This window comes from Otolemur garnettii, unplaced genomic scaffold, assembly GCF_000181295.1.
Source record: "Otolemur garnettii isolate 467f Iridium unplaced genomic scaffold, OtoGar3 scaffold00023, whole genome shotgun sequence".
Lineage (NCBI taxonomy): Eukaryota > Metazoa > Chordata > Mammalia > Primates > Galagidae > Otolemur > Otolemur garnettii.
In genome coordinates, this window is record NW_003852418.1 from 21,679,603 (window position 1) to 21,706,056 (window position 26,454).

The following is a 26,454-nucleotide window of genomic DNA, read 5'->3' on the forward strand; positions in this document are numbered from 1 at the left end:
TTCATTTCGAGAGGACCCCTTCCCTCGAGGAGCCTGATTTCTTTAATATAGTTTATTTTTCTCTGTTATGAATTTTTATCTTTCTATTCATTTCGAGAGGACCCCTTCCCTCGAGGAGCCTGATTTCTTTAATATAGTTTATTTTTCTCTGTTATGAATTTTTATCTTTCTGTTCATTTCGAGAGGACCCTTCCCTCGAGGAGCCTGATTTCTTTAATATAGTTTATTTTTCTCTGTTATGAATTTTTATCTTTCTGTTCATTTCGAGAGGACCCTTTCCCTCGAGGAGCCTGACTATAAAATTTGTATTGATTTCTTTAATATAGTTTATTTTTCTCTGTTATGAATTTTTGTCTTTCTGTTCATTTCGAGAGGACCCCTTCCCTCGAGGAGCCTGACTATAGGGCCTGCTTTAAAGGGCTTGTCATCCGGCCCTCCGGGTCATCTCCAGGGCAGCATGTAGCCGTTGTCTTTTCCTTGAGACTTAGTCACATTGTCCTGGTTCCTTCAACTTCAGGTGATTTTGCTTTATTCCTGAGCATTCTGAGTTTTGTTGTGGTTCTGGTTATGTTAAGATCCTTCTGGGCCTTCCAGCAGGCAGTCAGCCCCATCAGCGCTGCAGCTTCTGTCCTGCCACCTGTCAGTGGGGATCCGATGCCAGTCCCGTTCCCACGTCCTTCACTGGGCCACCCCAAGCAGTGAGTGGTGAGTACTCCGCACTCGTGTGCCACTGAGGGGTAGGCCCCGGGACGTGGAGGAGGTTTGTATCGGAGCTCAGTTCCAAACCCTTTATTGTGGCCCCGTGTGCGTGTCATCCCAGGGTAATCTCAGGGTTCATACACAGAGTCAGGGGGCGGGGGGTGTCAGCTTTCCAGCCCTCTCCTCTCTGAGATTTCCCCTGACAGTTTCTAGTCCCAGGGGGCCTTCCCTTCTTCTGGCAGGAAGCCAGAGCATTCCATTGTCTTTCCTCTGTGGGCCTTTTTAGATGGTTCTCTGTGTCTGTTCTTGTAGAGGCCGTCTAGACCATCCCTAAGGTGGTCTAGACAGTGCCAGACTCTAACAGAACCGGGCCAGTTCATACCTGACACCAGCCTCTCCTCACTGGTCACCTTGAAGTCTGTCTCATTTGACTTCTTTTTTTCGTGTCAGTGACTCACATTTTCCTTTCTTCACATCTAGGAATCTTTAATTTATACCAGACACTATAGAAGACAGATATCTTCCTTGGAAGAGTGCTGGTTCTTGTTTGGGGGCTTCAGTGCAAACTGGCACCTGCTTAGTTCCGCCCAGCCCTGCAGGAAGCTCGTGTGTTCCTAGGTTCCTTCTCCAGACTCTGTGGACTCCATCAGCCAGTCATGGGTGTAGTTAGGGTGGGTCTCAGCACATGCCTTGCTCTGGGTCCCCCGCTGCTCTATGGAGGCGCCTGGCACCACTGCCAGATCCTCAGTGGGTCAGTGCACTGCTGCTGGAGCCCCAGCTGCCCCCAAGAAGCCCTCCCAGGTCTTGGTCTGCACACTCAGCCTGGCCATCCCAGACCCCACAAGGAGGCCCCTGTAGGCTTCTTAGGCCCCCAGCAGGCACACTGCCCTGCTCTGTGGATATAAGCCACCTCCGAGCCCCTATCTGGTCTTGGCTACCCCCTGCTCAGGCAGCTAGTTCAGCCCAGACCTCATCTCCATCTGGGAGATGGAGGGACACGGCTGACTGTGGGCTCATCCTGCAGATTTCTGCAGGGCCACAGTCTTGAGGCTCTTCTAGGGCCAGAACACAATTGCCTGATATGCCACGGGCAGCCTTAGAGCCGTTTCTGGCAGGCGCTAGTCCAGCACACCAAGTGAAAGTCATCTGTAGGTTCTAAATGCTGCCTACTTTCAAAACTATGGGAGGCAGCTTATGATAAAAACACTTTAGCTCAAAGGAATTACAAAAACAATGTTGCAAAATATATAACAAAGGAACATAGTTATCTCAGAAACACGAAAGCCAGGCGGCTCAGCTTTGAGTAAATCTTACACAGAGGCTTATGAGAAAGAGCAACATTGTTTGGATTTACACATTTTTAGCCTTTGTCTGTTAGAAGGTAAATTTATTGTAAATTTCAATAGCCTCTTTTCATAGACTTAAAGGTTAAGAGCATTCTTCAGAGAGTTTCATGTTCTTACAACTCAAAAACAGTTCCTCTGGTTTAAAAAAAAAAAAACAATACTTCCAGCATCTCCAAGTTCAGAGACTGCTGGGGCTGTTTGGGGATAATTTCTGTTTGGAATTACGCTCACGGCACCCTAGGACGCTGCTGTGTAGAGCACAGGTTCCCGGTTGTCTGGTAGGACCATGCGCCCCCGGCTCCTGAGTGTCGGGGAACCAAGCATGGGTCTGGCTTGTGTCACCGGGAGCGGAGCTTTGGCCGTCCCGGGTGTGCAGCTCCGGAGCCCAGTCAGAGGCTGGCTCATTTGTAAACCTGTCCAAGTTGGGCTGTGTGCCCAACAGGATGTGCACGGTAGGAAATGGCTGTCTAGGGTCACTATTTATTGCCTGGAGATGAGGGAGAAGTGGTTGCATCTGGGCTGAACCAGCCCTCCAGGGGCTGCTCCAGATCCCTGTACCTGGGGTCAGTCTGGCCCTCAAAAGACAGAAGTTGCAGGCAGGGGTAAGGGTCTTTCCAGCCTGGAACCTTCCCCAGCACCCTGAAGCTCTCCTCTCTGGACAGTCTGCAGTATGTGGGGGGAAGGCAAGGATTACCCTTCGTTTTCCCAGTCCCGTGTCATGCCAGGGAAACACCCTGGGGTTTCTCTGGAGCCAGCTGCAGGCGACCATGCTGGCTCGCTGGGTGGTCTCCAGGTGGGCCTCCTGTGACAGCAGGTTGGCTTTAGTAGTGGAAAGACAGACGGTGTGGCTATAAGATCTGTCCCCAGCAGCTGCAGCCTGCACATAGGAGGCAGGGCAAGGGGTAGCCATCTTGAAATGCCCTGCTGTGCCCACTGTCCTGGCCTGGGGGCCCCAGAGTCTGCCCACCTCCAGGGTCTGTGTGGCCAAGGTGGACTTTCTTCTCTGGGGACCTGAGCCCGCATGAAGGGCTGGACTGCACTTTGGGAGGAGGGGCAGATGAGGGCACTTGGTGCCCTGGCCCAAGCTCGAAGGCAGCAGCTCAGGTTGGAACCTCAGAGGACAGAGGGGCCCTCTGCATCTTCAGCAGCCAGGAAGGCCGGGGACAAACAAGAGGCAGTGGCTCGGACAGTATAGCAGTGATCTGGGGTCAGGAAATGAACTCCAAGCTGAAGGAGTATTTCTGGAGCAGTAGGGGTCTCTGAGGCCCCCACCTCATCAAACTCAGCACAGACAAGGAGCCAGTAATTGTAGGGCACTCAGACAAGGGTAACACCCATTAAACTTCCTACAATTAATTTTCCTGACAGCTTGTTTAAAAGGGGCCTGTCTAACGTATTAAAAATATCTACATTTGTGTAGGATCAGTGAGGAAACACTCAGAAAGCTCCCTGTGAGTGCCCTGGCAGATATTCATGTTTTGAAAGTGACACCCTCTGTGCTTCTGCCTGTCATGAAGGGCCATGGAGGGTCTCAGAGCACACATACCGATCCCCTGGGGCTGCCTAACAATGTCCTATAGCTGGGCTGCTCCAAACAGCACTGTCCCTCTCACTGCCCAGGAGTCGGGGGCTGCTCTCCTTCCTGGCTCCGGGGAGGATCTGTCCCTGTCCCTCCGGCCACTGGCTGCTCCTGGTGCTCCCTGGCTTGTGGCCACATCACTCCAGTCTCTGCCTTCATCACCATGCAGCTTCTCCCCGTGTGTTTGTGTGTCTTCCAAGGACTTCTGCCATCAGATCTAGGCCCACTTCAATCCAGGAGGCTCTTGTCTGGAGACCCTTCATCACATCTGCAGACACTTTTCAATAACGAGGTCACACTTCCCTGACTTTTGTAACTAATTAACCAAGTAGATAGGACATCCCTGTGGTCCACTCTCCTGATACCACTCTGAAGTTATCCCCTGGGGTCACCTTGTAGAAACCACAGTTAAAACCCAAGCCCAGGACTAGGAGGAGCTGGATGTCCCAGGAGACTCCAGTGCCCAGGAGTCAGCAGAGGGAGCCACCTGGTCTATTTGTCAGCATGTGAAACTTGTTTTCCCTCCCACCCTTGAGGGTTTGACACTGTGGGAGAGCAAAGTGGAGTAGAGGATGGCTGTCTGTGCAGAGAGCCTGGAGGTGCCTGCCCCATTCCACATGGCCCAGGCAGGGGACTCTGGGGCAGGGAGCTGCTCACACACACCCAGGGCTTGTTCTGATTAACTAGGTTGGGGGTAGAGCAGGGTGCTACTTCATGTCATTGCCTGAGGGCTGGGTGCCAGACCCCCAGACTCAAGTGTGGCCTCGATCACACTTGGACTGCTCTGAGCACAGGTCAGCACATGCACATCTGTGCAGGGCCAGCGCAGGGCCATCTGAGCCTGACCCCCCATCTGGGCTTCTGTGAAGACAGAAAAGTGCTTTGACTTATGAGGGTAGCTGTGAGGGCTTCCTGGAGGAGGGGGCCAGTCTGCTTTGAAGTGTGGCGAAGGGAGTGCCCCCTGGGTCCCCAGATTCTCCCAGCATCTGAGCTCTGCTCCCACAGGAGAGAGCCGGCTTCCCCACCCATAGCCCAGCAAGCCCCAGGGCTGCCTCCCCCACCAGCCCCCCATTTCCCCAGCCCTGTGATCCCACCTCATGAGGGGCAGAGCTGAGTTCTACCTACATTCCTCTGGTGGGTGACCCCCGCAGGAATTGCAAGCTCCTATCTCCGGCCCCAGCTTTGCTCCCATGGATTTTGCTCTTCAGTTCTAAAAATGGTGAAGCTCATTTATTAAGTACCCCCTCTGCAGAGAAGTTTCAATTTCCATAAAAATCGACGCTGTCTGTGGTTTTCTTTGCTCGTTGGTCCCTGGGCCCTTTCTCCACAGGGCCCAGTCATGTGCCCTGTGGGATAATGTGTGCACACTTGAGGGTTCCCTTTGTGAGAGTCTCGCTCAAAAACAGAAAGAAACAGACAGATGAGCCTGAAGGGCACCCTCACACAGAAGACATGATTCTAGATTTAGAGAAAATTAAGCAGATAGTCCAGCAGATAGTCCAGATGCCCCCTTATTGACATTGCAGTCCATTGTTAACGAATGAACCCATCTTGATACCTTTTTTTTTCTTTGAGACTCACTATGTCGCCCTCAGTAGAGTGCTGTGGTGTCACAGCTCACAGCAACCTGAAACTCTGGGGCTTAAGTGATTCTCCTGCCTCAGCCTCCCAAGTAGCTGGGACTACAGAGGCCCAGCACAAGGCCCGGCTATTTTTTGGTTGCAGTTGTTCAGCTGGCCTGGGCCAGATTTGAACCTGCCACCCTCGGTGTATGTGGCTGGTGCCGTAACCACCGTGCTGGGGCGCCGAGCCACATTGATACTTCGTTAATGAAAGTGCACAGTCTGTGTTACGCCTCACTCTTGGTGTGCTATGTTCTGTGGTTTGGAGAAGTGTGCCAGGCCTCACGTTACCACCACAGCTTCAAACACAGAAGTTCCTCTGCCCTAAACATCCCTATGCTCCCCTGTCCCACCCTCCCTCCCCACCAGCCCCTGGCAGCCACTGACCCTAATCTCTCTGTACTTGTGACTTCTCCAGAATGTCACACGGCTGGACAGCGCACAGCCTTTGAGTGCTGTTTCTCAGCAACATGCATCTGAGGTTCCTCCACATCGTCTCACAGCTTGACGGCTCCAGGCAATACCCCACTGTCGGGACACAACACAGCTTGTTTACTGTCCACTCACTCACCAAAGGGCATCTTGGTTGCTCTCAGATTTTAGCAATTATACATAAAGATGACATAAACACGTGAAGTTTTATGTGATTTTGTACTCCTTTGGGTAAATACAAAGCAGTATGATCACCAGACTGTGTGGGAAGAGCCTGTTCAGCTTTATAAGAAACTGCCAGGTCCCCTCCCCAAGTAGCTGTGCTGCTTTGCGCTCCCACCAGTCCCACTGAGCACCCCTGTTCCCCACATCTCCACCAGCACTGGGTGTTGTCAGGTTTTCGATTTTAGGGTTTGTACAGCCATTCTCACTTTACCTCGCTGGTCTGATTTCGCTTCTCTGATGCCGTATGATGTAGAGCATCTTTTTACATGCTGCCTTGCTGTCTGCACACATGTGCATCTTCTTAGATGAGGGATCTGTTCAGATCTTTTGCCCATTTTTTGATCTGGCTGTTGGTTTGCCTTGTCATTGAGTTGTTTTTTTTTTATTTCATTGTTTATTTTTATTTCTTTCCCTTTTTTTTTTTGAGACAGAGTCCCACCCTATGCCCCTGAGCAGAGTGCAGTGGCTTGGTAGGTCACTGCAACCTCAGACTCCGGCTTTTGGGCATCCCATTGCCTCAGCCTCCAGAAGCTGCTGGGATTACAGGCAATCGCCGTGGTGCCCAGCTGGGTTTTTCCATTTTTTTCATGAGTGAGTGTCTCACTCTCGCTCAGGTGAGTCTCAAACTCCTGAGCTCAAGCGATTCTCCCTCTTCAGCCTCCCACAGTGCTGGGATTACAGGCGTGAGCCTGTCATTGAGTTTTAAGAATTGTTCGTGTATTTTGGATGGAACCCTTTATCAGATGTGTGCTTTGCAAATATTTTCTCCAGGCTGTGGCTTATCTTTATATGTTTTTAACAGTGCCCTTTGCAGAGTAAATTTTAATTTTAATAAAGTCTAGCTTACCAGTTTTTTCTTTCATGGATCATGATTTTGATATATCTAAAAACTCACTGGCAAATCTAAAACTCACCTAGATTGTTCCCTATTGTTACCTAGAAGTTTTTTTGTCTTGCATTTTACATTTTGGTCTGTGATCCAATTTGAGTTAAATATGTTGAAAAATGTCTGGCAGTTTTGTTTGCAGGCGGACGTCCAGTTGTTCCAGCACCACTTGCTGGAAAGGCTGTCTTCTCTCCAGCAGCAGCTCTGCCCTTTGTCCAAGGGCAGCTGATGACACTTGTGCTGCCCTTTCAGCCCCTCTATTCCCTCCTGTCAATCTCTGTCTGCTCTTCAGCCAGGACCATGCTGTCTTGATCACTGTGACTTTATAATAAGTCTTGAAGTCAGATAGTGTCAGTCCTTGGATCTAGTTTTTCTGCATGTAACCTTTAGAATCACTTTGTTGATATCCACAAAATAGCTCGTGGGGTTTTGATTGGGTTTGAGGCGACTCTGTAGTTCAGATTGAGAAGAACCGACATCTTAGAGCCACACTCTTCCTCTCCATGAGCCTGGAGCATCTGTTCATTTCTTTAGATCTTCCTGGATTTTTTTTAAATTAGAGTTTTGACGTTTTCTTGATGTAGATCCCGAACATATTTTGCTAGACTTACACCTAAAGTATTTCATCTTTTTGCTGCTAATATTAAGTCCATTGTATTGTATTTTTAATTTCAAGTTTTAATTGTTTATTGCTGGTGTAGAGGAAAGTGACTGACTTTTGTGTATTAATCTTGCATCCTGCCGCCTTGCGGTAACCACTTTATTAGTTCCAGGAGTTTGTCCAGTCTTTGGTATTTTTTACATAGACAACCAGATTATCATCTATAAAGAGAGTTTTCTTTCTTCCTTCCCAATCTGCATACTTTTTATTTTTTTTTCTTGTCTTAGTAACTGGAACTTAAAACTAAGTAGGAGGCATGAGAGAGGACCTCGTTCTTTCTTTCTGATCTTAAGAGGGAAGCCTCGAGTGACTCTCGATCAAGTGGAGAGCCTGAGAGGTGTCTCCACCCCAGCCCACCCTGGTCTGGGCCTTTATCATCCAACTTCCCTCCATCCGACTTCTCCCCCCTCTCTGCCCCAGCTTGCGTTTGGGCTCAGGGCACACAGCAGAGTGGCCAGGCTGAGTACATTGCTGGCCTCTGGATGAAAGGGGTCTCTGGCAGTTGGAAGCTTTCAAGTCTTGGAACTTTGTCGCATGAGATGCCACCACTTGGTGGAACTTGCCACATCTCGTCTTGTCTTGTCACAGAGGCACACAGCAAGCCAAGCCTGCATCCAAGCAGGAAGCATCATGAATATTCATGTCAGCATCGGACTTGCAAATTCCCATTGATTTAAATGTCATAAGCTGTGCGTGGAAGCTGTGGGGAGGAGCTCTGTCGGGCACCCTGCATCTTGATCACCTCCTAAGAGAGAAGCAGGCGTCCTCCCTGCCTGCCCCTGGAGCCTCAAGTCACAGCCCTGGACAGGGCAAGGTCAGCACTGATTAAAGGGATGGCACCTCCATCCTGCCTGAAGCAACTGGTTGATGCCATAAGCTATGCTCCTTGCTGGGGGCAAATGGGCATTTGGGGGACATTTGTGTTTCCCCCAGACAGGGAGAGAGCCATGCTGGTGAATCTGGGGTGGACATTCCACATTCTGTCTCAGCTTTCCAGGTTGCAAAGTGATTGACTCAGGGCTGTGTCACCTGCCAATACTGAGGGGCCGGTGGTTGGCTTGTGAGGGGAGGAGGGAGGGAGAGAGACATAAAGTGGGCAGAGACAGAGGAGGGGCAAAGATGAGGGAGAGACAGAGGGAGGAGCAGGGAGGGGAGGACACCAGCCCTGGGGGTGGGCAGCCCTGGGAGGACACAGGGGCCTCTGCCATAAAGAGTAATGTAAACTGAAGGGCGAGGCCAGCCTCTCCTCCCACTCGGAGCAGTTCCTAGCTCTGTGCAAGGCTCCTCCCCTCCCTCAGCGCTCAGGGACCACCTGAACTTCTGGGGCCTTGGCAGAGGGGAAGGGGACTGTGGGAGGTCAGCCCGGGCCCCTGTGGCCAGCAAGTGGCCTGAGTTCTGGATGCCCCATTCACGGTTATGTAAATGGGGCTGTGGCACTGGGACAGGACAATGGCTTCCTTTGCTTTCCTCCGAGCTGGGTGGCATTTTGGCTAGACTGCCCCTCTTTCCACAAAACCCCCAGCACTGCGCCTGGACATACTGTGAGGCTAACAAATGAACCAATTATCTCTCTGTGACAAATGCTATTAGGAGGGAGACTGAATTCCTCTGTGGGTGGGGAAGGATATGGGGTCAGGGTCAGGTTTGGGGTGGCCAGTGGGGAAGAATCTCCTCCCCTTGCTTGTGAGGCAGGCCCACTTCCTAGGGCTGGAACGAAGGTGCAGAGGCGTCAGAGAACAGAGCCCCAGCCTGCGAGGTGGGGAGGGCGTGGCAGCTGCAGGGAACCGGGCTCCAGCTGTGGTCACTGGTTTAGAGTTTTCTTCGAGGGAGTCTGATCTGAATCCCAATTTTGGCATCTGTACCAAGGGGACTGTGTGTTGTCCAGGCAGGGTGTCCTCCTGGACATCCACTGCTAGCCTCTGCTGAGTAACTAAACAGCCCAAACTTCCAGGCCTAACACAGTAACTACGGTACTGACTTGCTTGCGATTCTCTGGATGGCAATTGGGGCCAGTTCAAATGGTCTCATCAAGGTCAGTCCAGTGGCTTTGGTCATCTGGTGGCTCTGTGGGGTCTGGCTTGGCCTCTCCCTCTGGGAGGACAACAGGGCTCCTCACACTGAGTGACCTTGGCCCCCGAGCTGGAGAGCTGTTGTTTGGGGTTGGCATGCTTGATGCTTCCAGCTGGGGGTAGGTGACTGATTCCGCCTCTTTCAAGGGGAACAGCCAAAGCACACGGTGGAGGGCATGAATCCCAGCACAGGAGATGGCTGGCTCTTTGGGGACCATCTTGCACTGGCCACAGGGCTGACAGAGTGACAGGACAGTCTTGGTAATGGGCAGTTCTTGCTTGACCAGTGGCCATGTCAGGAAGTATCTACAGCCTGAGATGACAGCTGTGGCCTAGGCCCTCGTGACAACACAGGCCCTAGTGACCGTTAGGTCACAGGCATTGCAGTGCTGGGGTCAGCCAGACTGCCACTTGGTGGCATGTGAGCACCACGGGGCATCGGGTCCAGGTTTATAGCCTGAATCACACGTGAGTCTCGGATCATGTGTGTCCCTGTCTAAGGGGGACCTTGATGTCTGTCAGTAATGGGTACCCTCTGGCCCCAGGCCCTGAAAGTGCTGGGATAGCCCCTGTAGCCTCAGTGTCTGAGGAGCTTGTCTCCCTGTGGGCCAGCTGTTCCTGGGGAGGACAGCAGACTGGCCGACAGATGCAGGGCACATGACCATCTGCCAGCATGTCAGGCGCATCCAGCCACAGCTCCTCCCCAAGCCCAAAGAAGCAGACTGAGGTCCGAGTGGCCATTTCAAAACTGTCAGAGGAAATGCACCTTGCTGTGTAGGGCAGGGTCAGTAGCCCAAGTGCCCTGACTGAGCCTGAGGTCACAGTGAGCACCCAGTCAGAATGTGGGGTGGGGGTGCCCCAGCACCTCAGGTGGTCTGTGGAGTCCAGGCCTGTCCTCTCATGTCCAGGCTTGGCGGGAGGACACTCAGGAAGGCTGCGCTCTGCTGCCACCTGAGCCCCACTGAAGGGAACACACACCGCTTCACAGATACCTCTTCAGTACACGACCAGGCATCATGGCAGAAATGTGGCAGCTGCCAAGGAGCCCACAGGAGGAGAGGAGGGTCTGATAAGCCATGAGTGAAACCACCGGGAACTCTCAGCAACACCTGCAAGGCTCACACCTGGCTCCCAGGAGGGGGCTCCCCCGGGCCACTCACCCCCTCTGGCTCTCAGAATGGCAGCAGCTCTTTAGACAACTTGGGCCTTGGCCACACCCATGGGGGGTGGTCCCTGTGTACAGCCTCCCTCCTCTGGGTGGGGCAGTGGGGCCAAGGGCTCCTCCAGGCTCATGCTAGTCCTCATGGGCAGCTACAGCCTCAGGCTGTCCTTGGACAATGTTGGGGTCACAGGGTCAGGACCAGAGATATTCAGGGCAGACCAGCCCATGCCCCTCCCTCACTGGGAGGAAACAGGCCTAGTGTGAGAGGGGTTGTGCTCAGGGCCACCAGCCTGCCCCACCCCTCATTTGGGTTTCTAGAAACAGAAGAGACCCAGGGCTTCCACTGTCCACAGCGATGGGTCTCACGCATCCTCCCACACCACGCCCTCCTAAGACAGAGAGACCTGCTCACCATCATGGGGCTGCATAGCTCTGAAGGACCTGCTCTTCATCACAGCCGTCCCACTGGGGCAGAGGCTGCTGTCTGCAGAAGCACAGTCCCCTCACTGAGCACTGAGCATCCCCAGACCAGGAGTTAAGAGCGTCCCCCCCACCCACCCAAGGGCTGGCCAAGGTGGGAAGAAGGGAGAGTAGCGCACCGGCTGAGAAGGCGAGCTCCTCCCACATTGGAGTCTTGGGGGACGTGAGTGGGCGCCCCAGCTTCCTCTTCATGCTGGCCACCCCTGAAGCCTCATCCGGTGGGTGAGCACATGTGCCTATCTGTCCACCATAATCAGATTCACCTAAGGCGGGGGCGGAGCGCTAATTCTATTGAAATGTGCCGAGGTGCTGTGTGGTGCCAGATGTCCATGGGGAAGCTCAGTGCCCACCTTTGCCAGTGGATCGTAATTAGACATGGGGAGGGACAGGATATTTACCAAACTGCCCACATAATTACATGGCAAGAAAACACTGGAAAATTGCAGGGCTGGAGACAGCTGCCAGCATTAAGAATTGAACCCAGGTGCCAGATCTGTGCAGGAGGCTGGGCGAGGTCAGCTCTTTTCTAAACATGCTTCTGAATTGTAAGCTAGGGACGGGGAACCCCAACAGCACAGCCTATCCCCAGCCTGCTTGGGACGGGGAACCCCAACAGCACAGCCTATCCCCAGCCTGCAGCCTTACCTCCCGAGACCCAGCAGAGGGCTTTGTATGAAACCCACTAAAAGCCCACTGCCAGTGTTCCCACAATCCAGGTTTTACTGGCATAGAGCACAGATGCTTGGATGGCCTCTGTCACGGGCACAGGCTAAGGTTCCAATGCACCCTGTGCTCAGTTGGCCCCACTTCTAATCCTTCAGAGTCAAGTTAATGCCCTGCATTTTAGAAAGATGCAAACAAAAGGCTTAGCAAGCCTAATTAAATTGGCTCATGTTTTAGGTGCGTGAGCAGCAGTCTGCACCTATAGACCCCAGATGGACTTTCCTACAAAGAGAAGGGGCTCCAGCCCAGGGTAGTCCCCATGTGGGTCTATTCTCCGTGTCTGAGATATGCCGGGTAGGAGGCCACTAAGGCTCCTTTCTGCCGCTTTGCTCTGGCACAGGTGGGGATTGAGCCTCAGGCTGGAACCCCACATACCAGCTCACCACCTGTGCTGCACCACCTGCCCTCACCAGGGACCTCTAAGCTCCATTTGTTGCCATTTAGCAGATGCCTAGTGACTTGAACATTCTAATGAGCCTTCAGGTGGAGAATATTTGAGAACACAGCAAACAAACATTTAACCCACCGCCCCCAGTGGTGTGCTGCCACCTGCTGATGACTGTAAGTCGCTTTTGAGGTGCCCCAAAGCAACTGGCATCCCAGCCACTGCCCTCGGTGGTTAAAAGCAGACCCACCGACAGTCACCAGGGGCTCAGGGCAAGGCCAGACCCCGCCCCTGCCCCACTATATGGAGCGAGGGGGCCTTTCTCATGGGCTTCGGACCTGGGGTATCTGTCCTGGAGGGTGCTTGCCCAGCACGGTGGGGGAGGGGGATGTTGGAAAGGCCATTTCCTAATCTGATTGAGACCCTCTGGGCTGACCTCATGGTCTCCTAGCAGCCGTGGTGGTGCCAGTCCTGCCACACAGCTGGTGCAAACAGGATGTGGCTCCTGGAGGCTTCTGCTCTGCCAAGTCCTCGCTCACACAGTGGCCTCTAAGGCTCCAGCAGTCAGGAGAGAGGTTCCAACTGCCTCGTCCAGGACTGCTGGCTGCACCACCAAGGAGAGGGTAGCACCTCCCGCCAAAGTTACAGGTACACCTGCCCACCTTGGAGGAGTGGTCCTGGTGGGGCTCTGACCCCAGCTGGCTTGGGGTCCCCCTGCCCCAGTTGACGTTCCTGCTGGACAATGAGCTTCATCCAGGAGGGAGGCTGGTACTGTCCGTGGTGCTGAACTCCCTGGGGCTCTGACATTCTCTTGATGCTGAGGCCGTTAAGTCTGCCTGGCCCTCCCCTAAATTCCAAACCAGAATTTCCCCTGCGGAGACCAGGTGGAAGACAAGAGCTAAAGTAAGGCAGGAAATAGAGATGAGCCGAGGCTGCAGGGGAGGCTCGGCCTCCCGAGAGCTCACCAAGTACATGACCCTTACACTGTGTGCCCTCAAACCTCCAGTCACCTACAGAAAGTGTCCCCTCGGGAGCAGGTGAGGCACTGCCTGCCGAGGCTTCAGCCTTGCCTGTGGTGGTCCACACACAAGAGATGCTCCTTCAGCTGCTCTGTCCTCCATGTGAAGAACAGCCATGGCATGAATGTGAGTACTCAGACTGTGGGGTCAGACTCCTGGGTTTCTCCTGTAAATGGGGTAACAGTAGTTCCTTCTTCCCAGACTTGATGTGGTTGTCGCTGAGCTGACATGCAGAGCAGGTGTCTGGCTCCCGCAAAGGGTGTAATGTCAGCTGGAAAGTGGAAGTTAGAGGGATTCAAAATACTAATTTTCATTTAAAGCTAAAGGCTGTGTCTTAGAGCTCTCTGACAGTGGGATGGACTGCTTTGTGATGACCAGAGCTTGTTGCTCTGTCAATCTCATCCCCCTTCCCTTCATGAACCCCCTGAGTCAAATGCCCCAGCCTCTCCCTTGTTGTCCACTCATAGGCCCAGAAATGTGGGCAGTTATAAGAGAAGGCGAGGGTCTAGAGCTCATCCCCCTCCCAAGGCATCTGCTGGGCTTCCCGTCAGGCCAAGTCTGTGGTCACTGCCACCCAGCACTGACCTGTCTTGTATCCAGGCTCAATCCACTGTGGGTTGTGTGTCCCACTGCCTTGGCTTCCAGATCACAGCAGCATCCAGAGTCATCTCCGCAGGTGCCTGCGAGGGGCAGCCGAGCACAGAGATGGGACTAAGGGACGGCACAATTCACCCACAGCTCTTCCCCGGTTCCAGGACAGTGAGGTGGTCTTGGGGGCACCCATCATGAGCACAGGACAGTGAGGTGGGTTTGGGGGCATCCATCACAAGCACAGGACAGAGGCAAATCAATTGCATCTGTTTATTTTGGTTTTGCTTTTGTATAGGTGGCTCATCGTGGGGCTCAGCTCCAGGAGGACATGCTGGGCGCACTTCTGCTGCCCAGCCCTCTCCCCAAGTCAGTCTGGGGCCTCCTTTCCAGGGGGCCAAGCCAGGCACTCAGTAAAGTCATCTCCATGGCTACATGGCACATGTGTGTCATAACTGATCAACCTGCCCCGAGTAGGGGGCATTTGAGTTATTCCTGAAGTTTTGCTGTTTCAAACCAAGCAGCTGAGGATGCTGACATGCAGCTTTCTGGAACTAAGTACATCATTCCTGGCCTTGCAGTGGTGGAAGCAGGATGGGGCTGAGAGAAGCCCAGGAGTGTGCTGTGGTTTGGGGCCTGGGGGGTTTTCAGTCTGGAGTCAGCCAGGAAGGTTAGAAGAGGTCGCCCTGGCCTGGGCCCAGCTGGGCTGGTCATCTGCTCTAGGGGAAAGGCAGTTCCCTGCCAGGCCACTAGGCTGGCTCCAGTGGTCACCATGTTGGGAGGGTTTGGGCAGTAGCTGTCTTACAAAGCCCCTGGGATTTCTGAGCATCCAGAGCGACATTTGGTACCTTCCCTTCCCTATCTAGCAGGCTGCTTGATGAGCTGAGAAGGGTGTGGTTGGGGGGCTGTCTCTTTATCTGAACTGTGGGATTAATTAGAGAGAAAAAGGGCCTGGTGAGGTGTCTCTCGCCTATAATCCCAGCACTCTGGGAGGCCAAGGCAGGTGGATCGCCTGAGCTCAGGAGTTGAGACCAGCTTGAGTAAGAGTGAGACCTCATCTCTAAAAATAGGTGGGTGTTGTGGTGGGCACCTGTAGTCCCAGCTACTTGGGAGGCTGAGGCAAAAGGATCGCTTGAGCCCAACAGTTTGAGGCTGCTGTGAGCTATGACACCATGATACTCTACCCAGGGTGACAATGTGAGACTCAGTCTCAAAAAAAAAAAAAAGAAGAAGAAGAAAGAAAAGGAAAGAAAGAAAGAGAAAAAGCTGGTGTTCCTCAGAGGAAGGGCGGAGCAAGGGTGAAAATATCCTGCCTGGGGCCAGGTGTCTGCAGTTGGGTCCTGGTGGCTTTCACTGGGCAGGTACTCCCCAGCTGTCCCCACCCAGGCTGTGTGTACCCACCCTCCACCCCCCGCAGCCAAGAACACCACCCAGAGGCCACGCCCTGTTGCAGCTGCCCCTAAACATACCTCTTGTTCTATGTCTAACGCTTTCATTCCACCTCCTCTTCCCACACACAAGTTCAAATTTGAGAGGGCAGAGGCCTGGCCACCTGGGCTCCTCCCCGCTGGAGTAGCCTCTCCCAGCTTCCAGGCCAGCACCCAAACTCAGCCCACTTACTCCTGTTGCCCACCCTCCAAAACATTAACTACCAATCCTGTGTGCATGTGAGTGTCATTGGTGCTCTGGGCACTGAGGTGGGAACTTCAAGAGCCCATCTTATAGAGGTAGCTCTGAGGCTGGGGCTACTCTGAAGCTGCCCGAGGTCACAGCTTGCCATGGGACCAGTGGGTTCCACGTCCATACTCCCACTGCAGTCACTCTCTTGCTTCTGCGAGGCCCTGCCTGTCACTTATGGTTTTCCAACTCCTGTCAGAGCCTCCCCCATAAGCATAGGTGCCTGGAGGAGGCAGTGCCACTAGCAGGCCACAGGGCAACCATGTCTTAACATCCCTGTCCCCCTCCAGGATCCTCTGTTCCCAGAGGTCCCCCCAACCTAACTCACAGACACAACCACTGAGGCCCACAGCCCAGATTCCCAGCCAGACCCCAAGCAGGTGGCCCAGGTGTACTTGAGGGTGTCACTGCACACACCAGCCACGGGAAATAGACACAACACATAGAGACAGAAGCACAGAGACACACAAGCTGTGTCATGTTCTGAGGTGACCCATGCTGAGCGCCTGGCCTCTTCTGCAGGGAGTGGCCATGGCTGCAGCCACATTCCTGCTCTTCCCACCCCACAAGCCATACTGTCCCCAACAGTCTTCTGCTCAGGCCACATCCCTCCCAGTTCTTGGAATTTCAAATCAGGGTGTTCTGGAGCGTTTCAGCCCACTAAGTGTACCCCAGAATATTTGATGGGCTGGATGGGTGACCTTCTTTGCTCTCCCTACAGGTCAGTCAAAAGGTACAATCAACAGCACTCAGAGTACTACTGGCCAGCCCATTAGACAATGTCCCTCAAGGCCACCCTGTGTGATTGGCACTAGGGCTTCCAAGGGTGGAATAGAGAGGCAGACATTCAGCCTGGACAGGAGGCATGGCCACACCTGACAGGGGTCACAGCAGGAGTCAGCCAGGGTGGACAAAGCTGTCCCTGAATTTGTCACCTGCCTCCCATGTGGTTCTCATCATTTGACCCATGAATTTGTTGGACCCTCTGCCAGGAAGATTTGGGATTCCAGCTAGGTCTTACATGCCATCAGGTTGAAGGTCAGAAGTCATCTTCCCAAACCCTCCAGCACTAACCCAACCCGCTGCCTCCAGCATCACTCTGTGCTGTAGCTTTCATTGACCCCCAAATGCTGCAGGCTGTTCTTTTCGTGGGTCTCACCTCCCCTGGGTTCTGCTCCCTGAGGGCAGAGGCTCCTGTTTCTTTTCCATTGCAGTGATGTTTATGGAAAGGGAGGAGGGAGAAGGGAAGCTAGACTAAGAATAAGAGAGAGAAGACAAGGAATTCAAATCGGAAGAGAAAGAGGAGACATTACAGCTGATGCCACAGAAACAGAAAGAAAGGATCGTACTAAACTACTAAGAACAAGCACATGTAAACAAGCCGATGACCCAGGAGAAATGCATGAATCCTCAGAAACACACAGCCTTCCAAACAAACTGATGACCCAGGAGAAATGGGTGAATCCCCAGTAACACACAGCCTTCCAAACAAACCCATGACCCAAGAGAGATGGATGAATCCCCAGAAACACACAGCCTTCCAAACAAACCCATGACCCAGGAGGAATGGGTGAATTCCTAGACACTCAGCCTTCTGAGACCAAATCCTCTGTCCATAAACTAACAATGAACTACCCAAAAAGATATCAAGAAAACAATCCCATTTATAATAACATCAAAAAGAATAAAATACTTAGAAATAAATTGGACCAAAGAAGTGAAAGATTTGTACACTGCGTGTAGCAATTGGTAAAAGTTGAAGACACAAATAAATGGAAAAGTATACCATGTTCATGGATTGCAAGAATTCCTACTGTTAACATTGTCATTCTAGGCTGGGCAAAGTGGGTCATGTCTATAATCCCAGCACTCTGGGAGGCCGAGGCAGGTGGATCACTTGAGTGTAGGAGTTCAAGACCAGCCTGAACAACAGCAAGACCTACTAAAAATAGAAAAAGCAGCTGGATGTTGTGGCAGGCACCTGTAGTCCCAGCTACTTAGGAGGCTGAGGCAAGAGTATCACTTGAACCCAGAAGTTCTGTGAGCTATGATGACACCATAGCACTCTAGTCTGGGCAATAGAGTGAGACTCTGTCTCAAAAAAAATTCATTCCACCCAAAGTGATTTACAGACTCAAAGCAATCACTATCAAAATTCCAATGACATTTTTCATGGAAATAGAAAAAACAATCCTAAAATTCACATGTAACCACAAAGACCTCAAATAGCCAAAGCATTTTTGAGAAGGTAAAAAGCTGGAGGCATCACATGTCCTGATTTCAAGTTATATTCAAAGCTAGAGTAATCAAAACAGCATAGTACTGGCATAAAAACAGACATATGCCAATGGAACAGAGTAGAGAGCCAAGAAATACGCCCATGTATACAGTCAACTGGTCTTTGACAAGGTGCTGTGATTTAAGTGTCCCCTTCAAAACCTTTATTGAAACTGAATCCCCAATGTGGCGTATTAAGAGGTGGAGCCTTTAAGAGGTGACTGGGTCATGAAGGCTTCATGAATGGGTTAATCCACTCATGGATTAATGGATTGATGAGTTATGGAATTGGGTCCGCAGGGGACGGAAGCTGGTGGCTTTTTTTTTTTTTAGAGACAGAGTCTCATTTTGTCGCCCTCAGTAGAGTGCTATGGCATCAAAGCTCACAGCAACATCCAGCTCTTGGGCTTAGGTGATTCTCTTGCCTCAGTCTCCCAAGTAGCTGGGACTACAGGCACCTTCCACAACTCCCAGTTATTTTTTTGTTGCAGTTTGGCCGGGTCCAGGTTCAAATCCACCACCCTCGGTATATGGGGCCAGCACCCTACTCACTGAGCCACAGGCTCTGCCCAAGCTGGTGGCTTTTTAAGAAGAAGAGAGAGCTGAGCTGGCCCACTGAGCCCTCACCCTGTGTGTCCTGCATGGCCTCAGCCCCCAGCAGGAAGGCTCTCAACACTTTTGTATTTACATGAACAGATTTTGAGAACATTCTCCTAAGTGAAGTATCTCAAGAACAGAAAAGCATCCCATGTAGTCGGTACTAATCTGAAAATAGTAAACCACCAACTACAGGCCCACATGAGAGAAAAACACAGCTAAGTGCAAGAAGGTAGGGGATGGGGGGGGTGTGGGCTCAGTTAGTTCTCACCTATCAGGCATCTTTGCTGTGACCATCCTTGGAAGATGCAGCCTTCCACGCTAGGAGAACTGGTGAGCAGAAGCTCTGGGGACGTTTTACTTCTGCAGTTACAAGAGGTGCTTAATGTGACTTGCGTCCACCTTGTGTGATGGTATATATTAAATATTACGATTTTAATGCAGCTTTTTCTCTTATTAAAATGTGTATACATTTTTTGGCATCCTCTCTATATACAATTGTTATTTGTTGATTATACCTCAGGAAAGCTGTGGGGGGGAGTAAATTCTATAATATGCTGACCAGAAAGTATCCAGCCATTTACTATGAAAACAGAGACATGGGTGGTGCCTGTGGCTCAAAGGAGTAAGGCGCTGGCCCCATATGCTGGATACTTTCCAGACAGCCCTTGTACACACCCTGGTACACACATTTTCATTTAAAAGTTCCATGTTTCTTCCAGTAATTTTATGGGAGTTTTTTGTAAGTTTTAATCTTCTCCTCATCTGGAATTTTTCTAATACTAGTGCTCTATGAATTAGAGCACAAGTTCCAGGAACTAAGTTAAATCGTCTTAAGGAGAGGAAAGAAATACATATCTTGCTTCAGAAGTCCAGTGCCAGCCTGGGTTGCCTGCCTTCCCCTGCTGACCTGGGTACTGTCTCTGCCACCTTTAATCACATCTCACTGACCTCTCAGTCCAGCCATCTGTCAGTGCCAACTGTTCTCAATTAAGTCACCATTAGAATGTTCCAGCAGCTGGGGAAGGTGGTATGTCCCCATCCCCTGGGAGCCTATCACTTCCTGTCCAGAACTTTCCTGGCTGTTCTTAGATTAATTTTTCCATTTAAGCTGTAGAATCAACGTGTCTGTATGCAGTCGCTGCTGTATTTTATTAGGACTGAATGTACGTGCAGGACATGAGTGAGTCCAGTCTAGGCAATGGCCCTTCCTTCCTCTCATCCTCTCCTCCCCATGGCGGCCCTCCCAGCAAGCATGCCTGTTGCCCGCTCTACCTCCCTCTTTGCTTCTGTTGGGAGCAGCAAGCTGCACTGCCCAGCACTCTGCTCTGCCCAGCAGCAAAGTCGTGCACAGGAGAGGGGCCCAGCAAGCCTGGCAGAATAAGGCAATCCTGAGAGTCCAGTGTGCACCCCTGCACCCCCACTTTCTGATCTGCCTCCCTCTTTCTACAGGGTAGTGCTGGACTTGCACCTGTGTCCCCATGTACACATGGCCCAGTGGCCACCTCTGGTCAGGGTAGACCTGCAGAGCAGGGGCCTCCTCACACTCCTCCAGAACCTTAAGATCAAAGGCCTCAACTTCCTACAGCTGGGGCAGCCACCGGGCCAGGCCCTGCACCCCAGTGGTCTGTTGCTTCTGGCCCCCGCCGGCCCCCAGGTAGCTATTTTTACTGCGTGTGCTCAGTGAGGTATTTTAAATGTTTTGACATTTACAATCTGTGTTGGATACACTCGTTCTATTTAAATTATCCCCGGGCTGCAGTGACTCACAGGAATTGGTTTGTCTCCTGAGACTGAGATGAGGCCTCCTAAGTGGAGTCTAGAGCTGCCACGGGAGCAGCCAGGGTCTTTGGAGGCACCTTGGTTAGTGCCTGGAAGAGGCCCAGGGAAGGAACCTGCCAATGTTCTGTTCTGGCAACTTTCAGCACCTCTTGCGATTGCCCCAGTCTCCTGAGGCTCTCCTTAGCAGGGCTGTGCTCCAGGCACGCAGGTGAGGTGGAGCCCCACCAGCAGCAACCTGAGCCATTTCCTAGAATAGCCAAAAGCTTTTTGGAGTCTGAGCCTGACAGGGCAGCTGGGGTGTTTCAGCAGGCAGGAGGTAGCTTCTGCCTGCAGGCACAAGGGGCGACCGACAGGGGTGAGCATTTGAAACAAAGGAACGAAAAGCCCAGAGCGGGCAGGGGCCTGGCTTCAGCCCCCAGGCGGCCTCTCTATACTCGCCCCTCTCATTCCCCAACCTATGTCCTCTGATGCATGTTGTCCCTATCCTGAGCAGCAGCTCCAGCTCAGGACAGGCCTCTGCTGCCCAGGGGTTTACTTTTAAGCCTTGGCCTGGTCACCAAAGGAATTGGGCCAGGCTCAGATAGGCCAGGTTCAAATCCAGGTCTGGCTGCTTCTGCACTGGTGGTTTTGGGCAAGACCTCCAGCCTCATTTGGACTCCGTTTCGTCAGATACAGAGCAGACACGAGGACCCAGCCTTGCAGGTGGACTTAGAAGTTAGAGGTGGGCGGCGTCTCAGGTGCTAGGAGAAAGGGAGTGGGCATGGGGGGGTCTTTGCCAGCATCAGCTGTGACATCAGCATGTTCTGCCTGTGCAAAGGCTGGAAAGGGAAGCAGGGACACTCTGGGGCAGCAATCATGAACACAGCGTGTCCCCACCTGGGACCCCAGAGCTCAGGCCCTTTGTCACAGCCCAGACACTCCAGAGTCTATTTCCCGCTGTTTACAGGCTGGACCCCACGGAGGAGCTCACAGAAGTGTGAAGGAGGCTGTTAAACCTCTTCCAAGGTGGAGGGTAGGGGCAGCTGAGAACCCAGCTTAAAGATGGGTGACCTAAACCCCAGCCAGTACAGTAGGCTGCTGTCTGATGGCCCACCTCCCTCTCCCGCAGGTCAGCACCTTCATGTCCTTCGTGTTCCCCATGGTGGTCATCTCAGTCCTGAACACCATCATTGCCAACAAGCTGACCATCATGGTCCACCAGGCGGCAGAGCAGGGACGGGTGTGCACAGTTGGGGACCAGCACGGCACCTTCAGCATGTCCATCGAGCCTGGCAGGGTCCAGGCCCTGCGGCACGGTGTCCGGGTCTTACGTATGTAGCCTCTGGGCCCCTGGGGGTGGGTGGGTGGCCAGGGGTCAGCTAAGGCTGTGCCACTGCACCACCCCAAACCAGAGCAAGTTTGAAGACAGTGAGATGGCGTAGCCCAGGCCCAGGCCCAGGAGTGCTGGCTCCACAGGGGAGGGTTGCTCTTCCCTCCCTCCCTCCCTCCATTTAATCCCTCCCTCTCTCCATCTGGATGACCAGCCGTGGGAGCCTATGCTGCTAGGTCTGGGGTCCTTGCCTCTGCCTCGGGGTTGCCAGATGAAATTGCATTTCAGAAGCTCTGTGAGTAGCTCGTTAGTAGAGGCTCCAAACACCACGAACCCCATCTATCTGGATGTCCCTTTGCACTGGGAGGCTGCTGGTGTCATTGTGAGGTCAGCCTACCCTATTGAGCCTGCCTGGCCCTGTCGGGAACCAGCCCTCCTATAGCCCCTGGGCTGACAGGGACAGACCCACAACGGTGTGCTCTCCTGGGCTTCAAGGAACCCCCACCCTGCTCCCAGAAAATTTGCATGTCTGTTGTTCAGTGGGATCCAGACCTCAGTCTCCTCAGATCACATCAGCCTCAAACCAGAAGACCCTACAAGTCCCACCTTGAATTTTACATGTGAGGAAACTGAGGCTGAGAAGCTGCAGGGCCCTGGCCAGCTTTGCACAGTGACTGCAGGCAGGGACAAGTCTAGAACCTAGGGCTCCCTCATAAGCTCCACGCTGCTGGGCGCTGGGAACTTGCACTTGAGGGAGTGTTCCTTAATGGGTTTTTTGGTTGTTTTCTTTTTTAACTGTGGTAAAATACACATAGCATAACATTTATAATCTTGGCCATCTTTTTTTTTTTTTTTTTTTTTGAGACAGAGTCTCACTTTGTTGCCCTTGGTAGAGTGCTATAATGTCACAGCTCACAGCAACCTCCAGCTCTTGGGCTTAGGCAATTCTCTTACATCAGCTTCCTGAGTAGCTGGGACTACAGGCACCCACAACACCTGGCTATTTTTTGTTGCAGTTTGGCTGGGGCTGGGTTCGAACTCGCCACCCTCAGTATTTGGAGCCGGCGCCCTACTCACTGAGCCACAGACACTGCCCCAAATCTTGGCCATTTTTAAGTGCAGTTTTGTGGCACTAAGCAGGTGGGTACTGTTGAGTAGCCACCACCCCCGCCAGCTCCAGAAGGCTCTCATCTTCCCAAACCGAAGCTGCCACACTCCAAACACTGGTGCCCTACCCCTCCCCAGCCCTTGGCATCCCATCCTATTGATACTTTCTGTCCCTGGGACCTGCCTCCTCTAGGGACCTCCCTTCATGGAGCCACGCAGTATTTGTCCTTTGAGTCTGGCTTATTTCACTTGTCACAATGTCCTCAGGGTTTCTCTGTGGTTAGTGTGTGTCAGAATTTCCTTCCTTCTGAGGCTGTGTAATATTCCGTGTGTGGACACCACACTTCACTCATCCCTTCATCTGTCCATGGACATGTGGGCTGCTTCCACCTCTCAACTGTGGGGAATGGGCTGCTATGAACGTGGGTGTGCAGAGGTGTCCTCAGGAACCCAGCTCCAGTTATTCTGGGTACACACCCAGCAGGTGCAGTGCTGGGCTGTATAGAAATACTGTTTTCAGTTTTAAAGAACTGCCATCCTGTTTCCACAGCAGCAGCACCATTTTGCGTTCTGTCCAGCAGCGCACAGAGGGGCTCAGTGTCCCACGTCCTTGCCGGAACTTGCTACCTTTGGCTGTGAGGTGGTGTCACCCTCCTGAGGAGTTGAGGTGGTGTCACCTTCCTGAAGGGTTGAAGTGGTGTCTCTCTCATGGTGTCACCTGGCGTTGATTTGCATTTCTCCAATGATGAACAATGTGGAGCATCTATTCACATGCTTCTTGGCCATTTATGTCTTCTTTGGAGAAATGTCCATTTAAGTGCTTTGCCCATTTTTGAATTGAGATGTTTGTTTTTATGTTGTTGAGTTTTAGGGGTTCTTTATATAGTCTTGGTATCAACCCCTTACCAGAGAGGTGATTTGCAAATATTAACCCCCTTTCTGTGAGTTGCTTCACTCTGCTGATTGCAGCCTTTGAGGCACAAAGGTTTTTCATTTTTATATAGTTCAGTTTATCTATTTTTTTTCATTTGTGACCTGGGCTTTTGGTGTCATACCCAGGAAGTCATTGCCACATTCAGTGTTGTGAAGTTTTTCTTTCGTGTTTTCTTCTAGGAGTGTTACAGCAACAGTCTTGTGTTCCGGTCTCCCACTCATTCTGTGTTAAATTTTGTTTGTGATTTGAGGCAAGGGCTCAGAATTTTTCTTTTGCAAATGGAAGTCCAGTTTTCCCAATATCCTTTCCCCCACTGAATGGCCATGTGATGACCATGAGTACCAGGGAGAATATCTGGGCTCTCTGCTCCACTCTGCTGGTCTGCACATCAGCCTTCGTGAGGTGCCCCTTTTTACTATGTGGGAAGTGCTGAAATCAGGAGGCGTGAGACCACCAGCTGTACTCCTTTCATAAGGTCATTTTAGCAATTCAGGATCCTTTGTGATTCCATATGAATTTTAGGATGGATTTTTCTATTTCTGCAGAAAACATTATTGGGATTTGATCAGGATTACATTGAATCTGTGGATCAGTTTGGATAGTACTGACATTTTACCAATATTAAGTTTCGCAATCCATGAACATGGGCTTGCTCCCTGAATCTCCCTGAGGCATGTCTCTCTGTGTTGCAGGTGTCGTGGTCATTGCCTTTGTGGTCTGCTGGCTGCCTTACCACATCCGGCGCCTCATGTTCTGCTACATTTCAGACAAGCAGTGGACTCCGTGAGTGCCAAGAGGCTGGGCCCTGGGGGGTACTCCCCAGAACAGGAGGGGGCTGGGGTGGCGGGTGGTGCCAAGAGCCCTAGTACAGGGGCAGGGGTTCTGTGAGACCCCGAGGTGTCCCTTGGGCATCCATGAGGCTGTTAGGCAGTGGCTGTGCTATGGTGAGGCCCCAGGGAGGGCAGTGGAGAGACAGATTCAGAGCAGAACAGGTTGGAGCAGGAAAGGAAAGTTGGGCCTGAGTGTGTTGGCACCCAAGGCAACTGTCTCTGAGACTTCAAGAGATACCGGGGGTGGCTCCACTACAGGATGGAGGGTGCTACCTCAGTCCATGGCAGTTGTGGGGACCCCAAGGCCAGCCCAGGTGGGTCTCCAGGACTCAGCTTGAGTCCCACTTGTGACTATGATCTACTGTAGCAAAAGGACACCCAGCAAAGTTAGCAAAGAGAAAAGGGGCTTGGGACGAAGTCAGGGGGAGGCCAGATGCGGCTTCCACACTCCTTCCCAGGGGTTCTCTCAGGGACTGGTTACCCAGTGCCCAGCACAGAACAAAAGCCCAGAGGAGAAAGCAGGAGTTCAGCACAAACCCTCCCATTTGCACACAGGGTTTAGGAGCAGAAGTCCCTCTTATTAGGAAAGGTGGGACTTCTCCAAAATCCCAGCTCCCAGGGGCCAGCAGGGGTCAGCTCTGCCAGCTGGCCATTCTGAACAGGCAGCCAGACACAGGGGGCATGGGTTCTTCAGAGTAACATGTCACTATCAGCACAGGGAACAGAGCATACAGCCTGAAGTAAAGGTTTCGGAAACTTGAGGCTGCCACATGGTGCACTGAGCTTCCAGGTAAGGGAGTGAGATCCCTGTGTTTGGAGGCAATAAACAGGGTGAGGGAAGGTTCAGGGCTGTCCAGGAGGCTCAGAGAGGCTTCCTGCCCTAGCTGTTATGTTAGATTAGGGAACAGCCATGCCGTGAAACTTCAGATGCCCAGGACTCTAAAGACAGTCCAGGCAGCTGCCAGGAGAGGCAAGGCCCTAGGCAGAGCAGGGACAGAGCCCTAAGGAAGGCTGACACCCTATGGGAGCTCAGCCAAACCTCCAGTGGCTCGGGAGAATCCAGGCCCTGGAATTCATTATGAAATATGACAAAATTCTCAAGTAGCTTTGTAATTGGTGGCTTGGCCATCACTCAGGGGCACCCCCTGGGGTCCCAGCGTGTCCTGCCTGGGCAGGTGGATCTGATTGCCTCCCCCCACTAGGTTCCTCTATGACTTCTACCACTATTTCTACATGATGACAAACGCACTCTTCTACGTCAGCTCCACCATCAACCCCATCCTGTACAACCTCGTCTCCGCCAACTTCCGCCAGATCTTTCTGTCCACCCTGGCCTGCCTCTGCCCCGTGTGGCAGCACAGGAGGCGGCGGCCAGTGTTCTCAAGGAAGGCCAACAGCGTGTCCAGCAACCACACCTTCTCCAGCAACACCACCCGAGAGACGCTGTACTAGGACCTGGCCTGATGACGCTCAGTGTCCCCAGCCTCAGGGGGGGTCAGCTGGGGCCAGCCTGGTCTGTGGTCTGAGGCCTGGGAGCCCACACTGTGCCCCAGAGGCCTCTTTCTCTCCAGCTTTCCCCTCCTCTGCCTCTCCCCACCCCCACCCGTCTTTGAAAGCCAGAACAGGAGATTGCTCCCTCCCAGTTGCAGCCCGGCTTCTAACAAGGAGAAATTAGTGTGCAGCGACGGGCGATGTCTTTGTTCCCAGCCTAATGGATCTTTAAAGAGAAGAAAATGAAAGGCCCTCGGGCAGCTGGGCTGTTGTTGGTGAGGGCACCTCTGAGGTCCCTGCTGGTGGGAACTCAGCTGTTCTGTCCCCTCTGCCCACCCCCACCCCCCATGAAGGAAAGAGGAGAGGGCTGCTGGGCTGGTGACACATCCCAGCTCCACCTAGCAAGTTCAGGGTAAGGCCGGCCCCAGGTCCTGTAGGCACCAAGGCTTTTGGCCTTGCACCCAGGCCCTTCCAAGGAGGACAGGGCTCTGCCTTCCCCAAGGCAACTCTGAGGAAACCCCTGCTTCTGTCCTTCAGGCCTGGCCCCCTCAGTGCCCACTGCTGGGGGTGGAAA

At 52.5% G+C, this 26,454-nt stretch overlaps 1 protein-coding gene across 1 annotated transcript in view; it reads left to right on the forward strand.

The window, feature by feature from the left end:
* NTSR1 (neurotensin receptor 1) overlaps window positions 1–25,987 on the forward strand; it is a 38,626-nt gene extending 12,639 nt beyond the window's left edge. The window contains exons 2-4 of the mRNA XM_003787763.2: window positions 21,318–21,519; window positions 24,252–24,342; window positions 25,592–25,987. Of these exons, the coding sequence (XP_003787811.1) occupies window positions 21,318–21,519; window positions 24,252–24,342; window positions 25,592–25,841 (543 nt within the window). The 3' untranslated portion in view covers window positions 25,842–25,987. The remainder of the gene's footprint in view (window positions 1–21,317; window positions 21,520–24,251; window positions 24,343–25,591) is intronic.
* The last annotated feature ends 467 nt before the right edge of the window (window positions 25,988–26,454 follow it).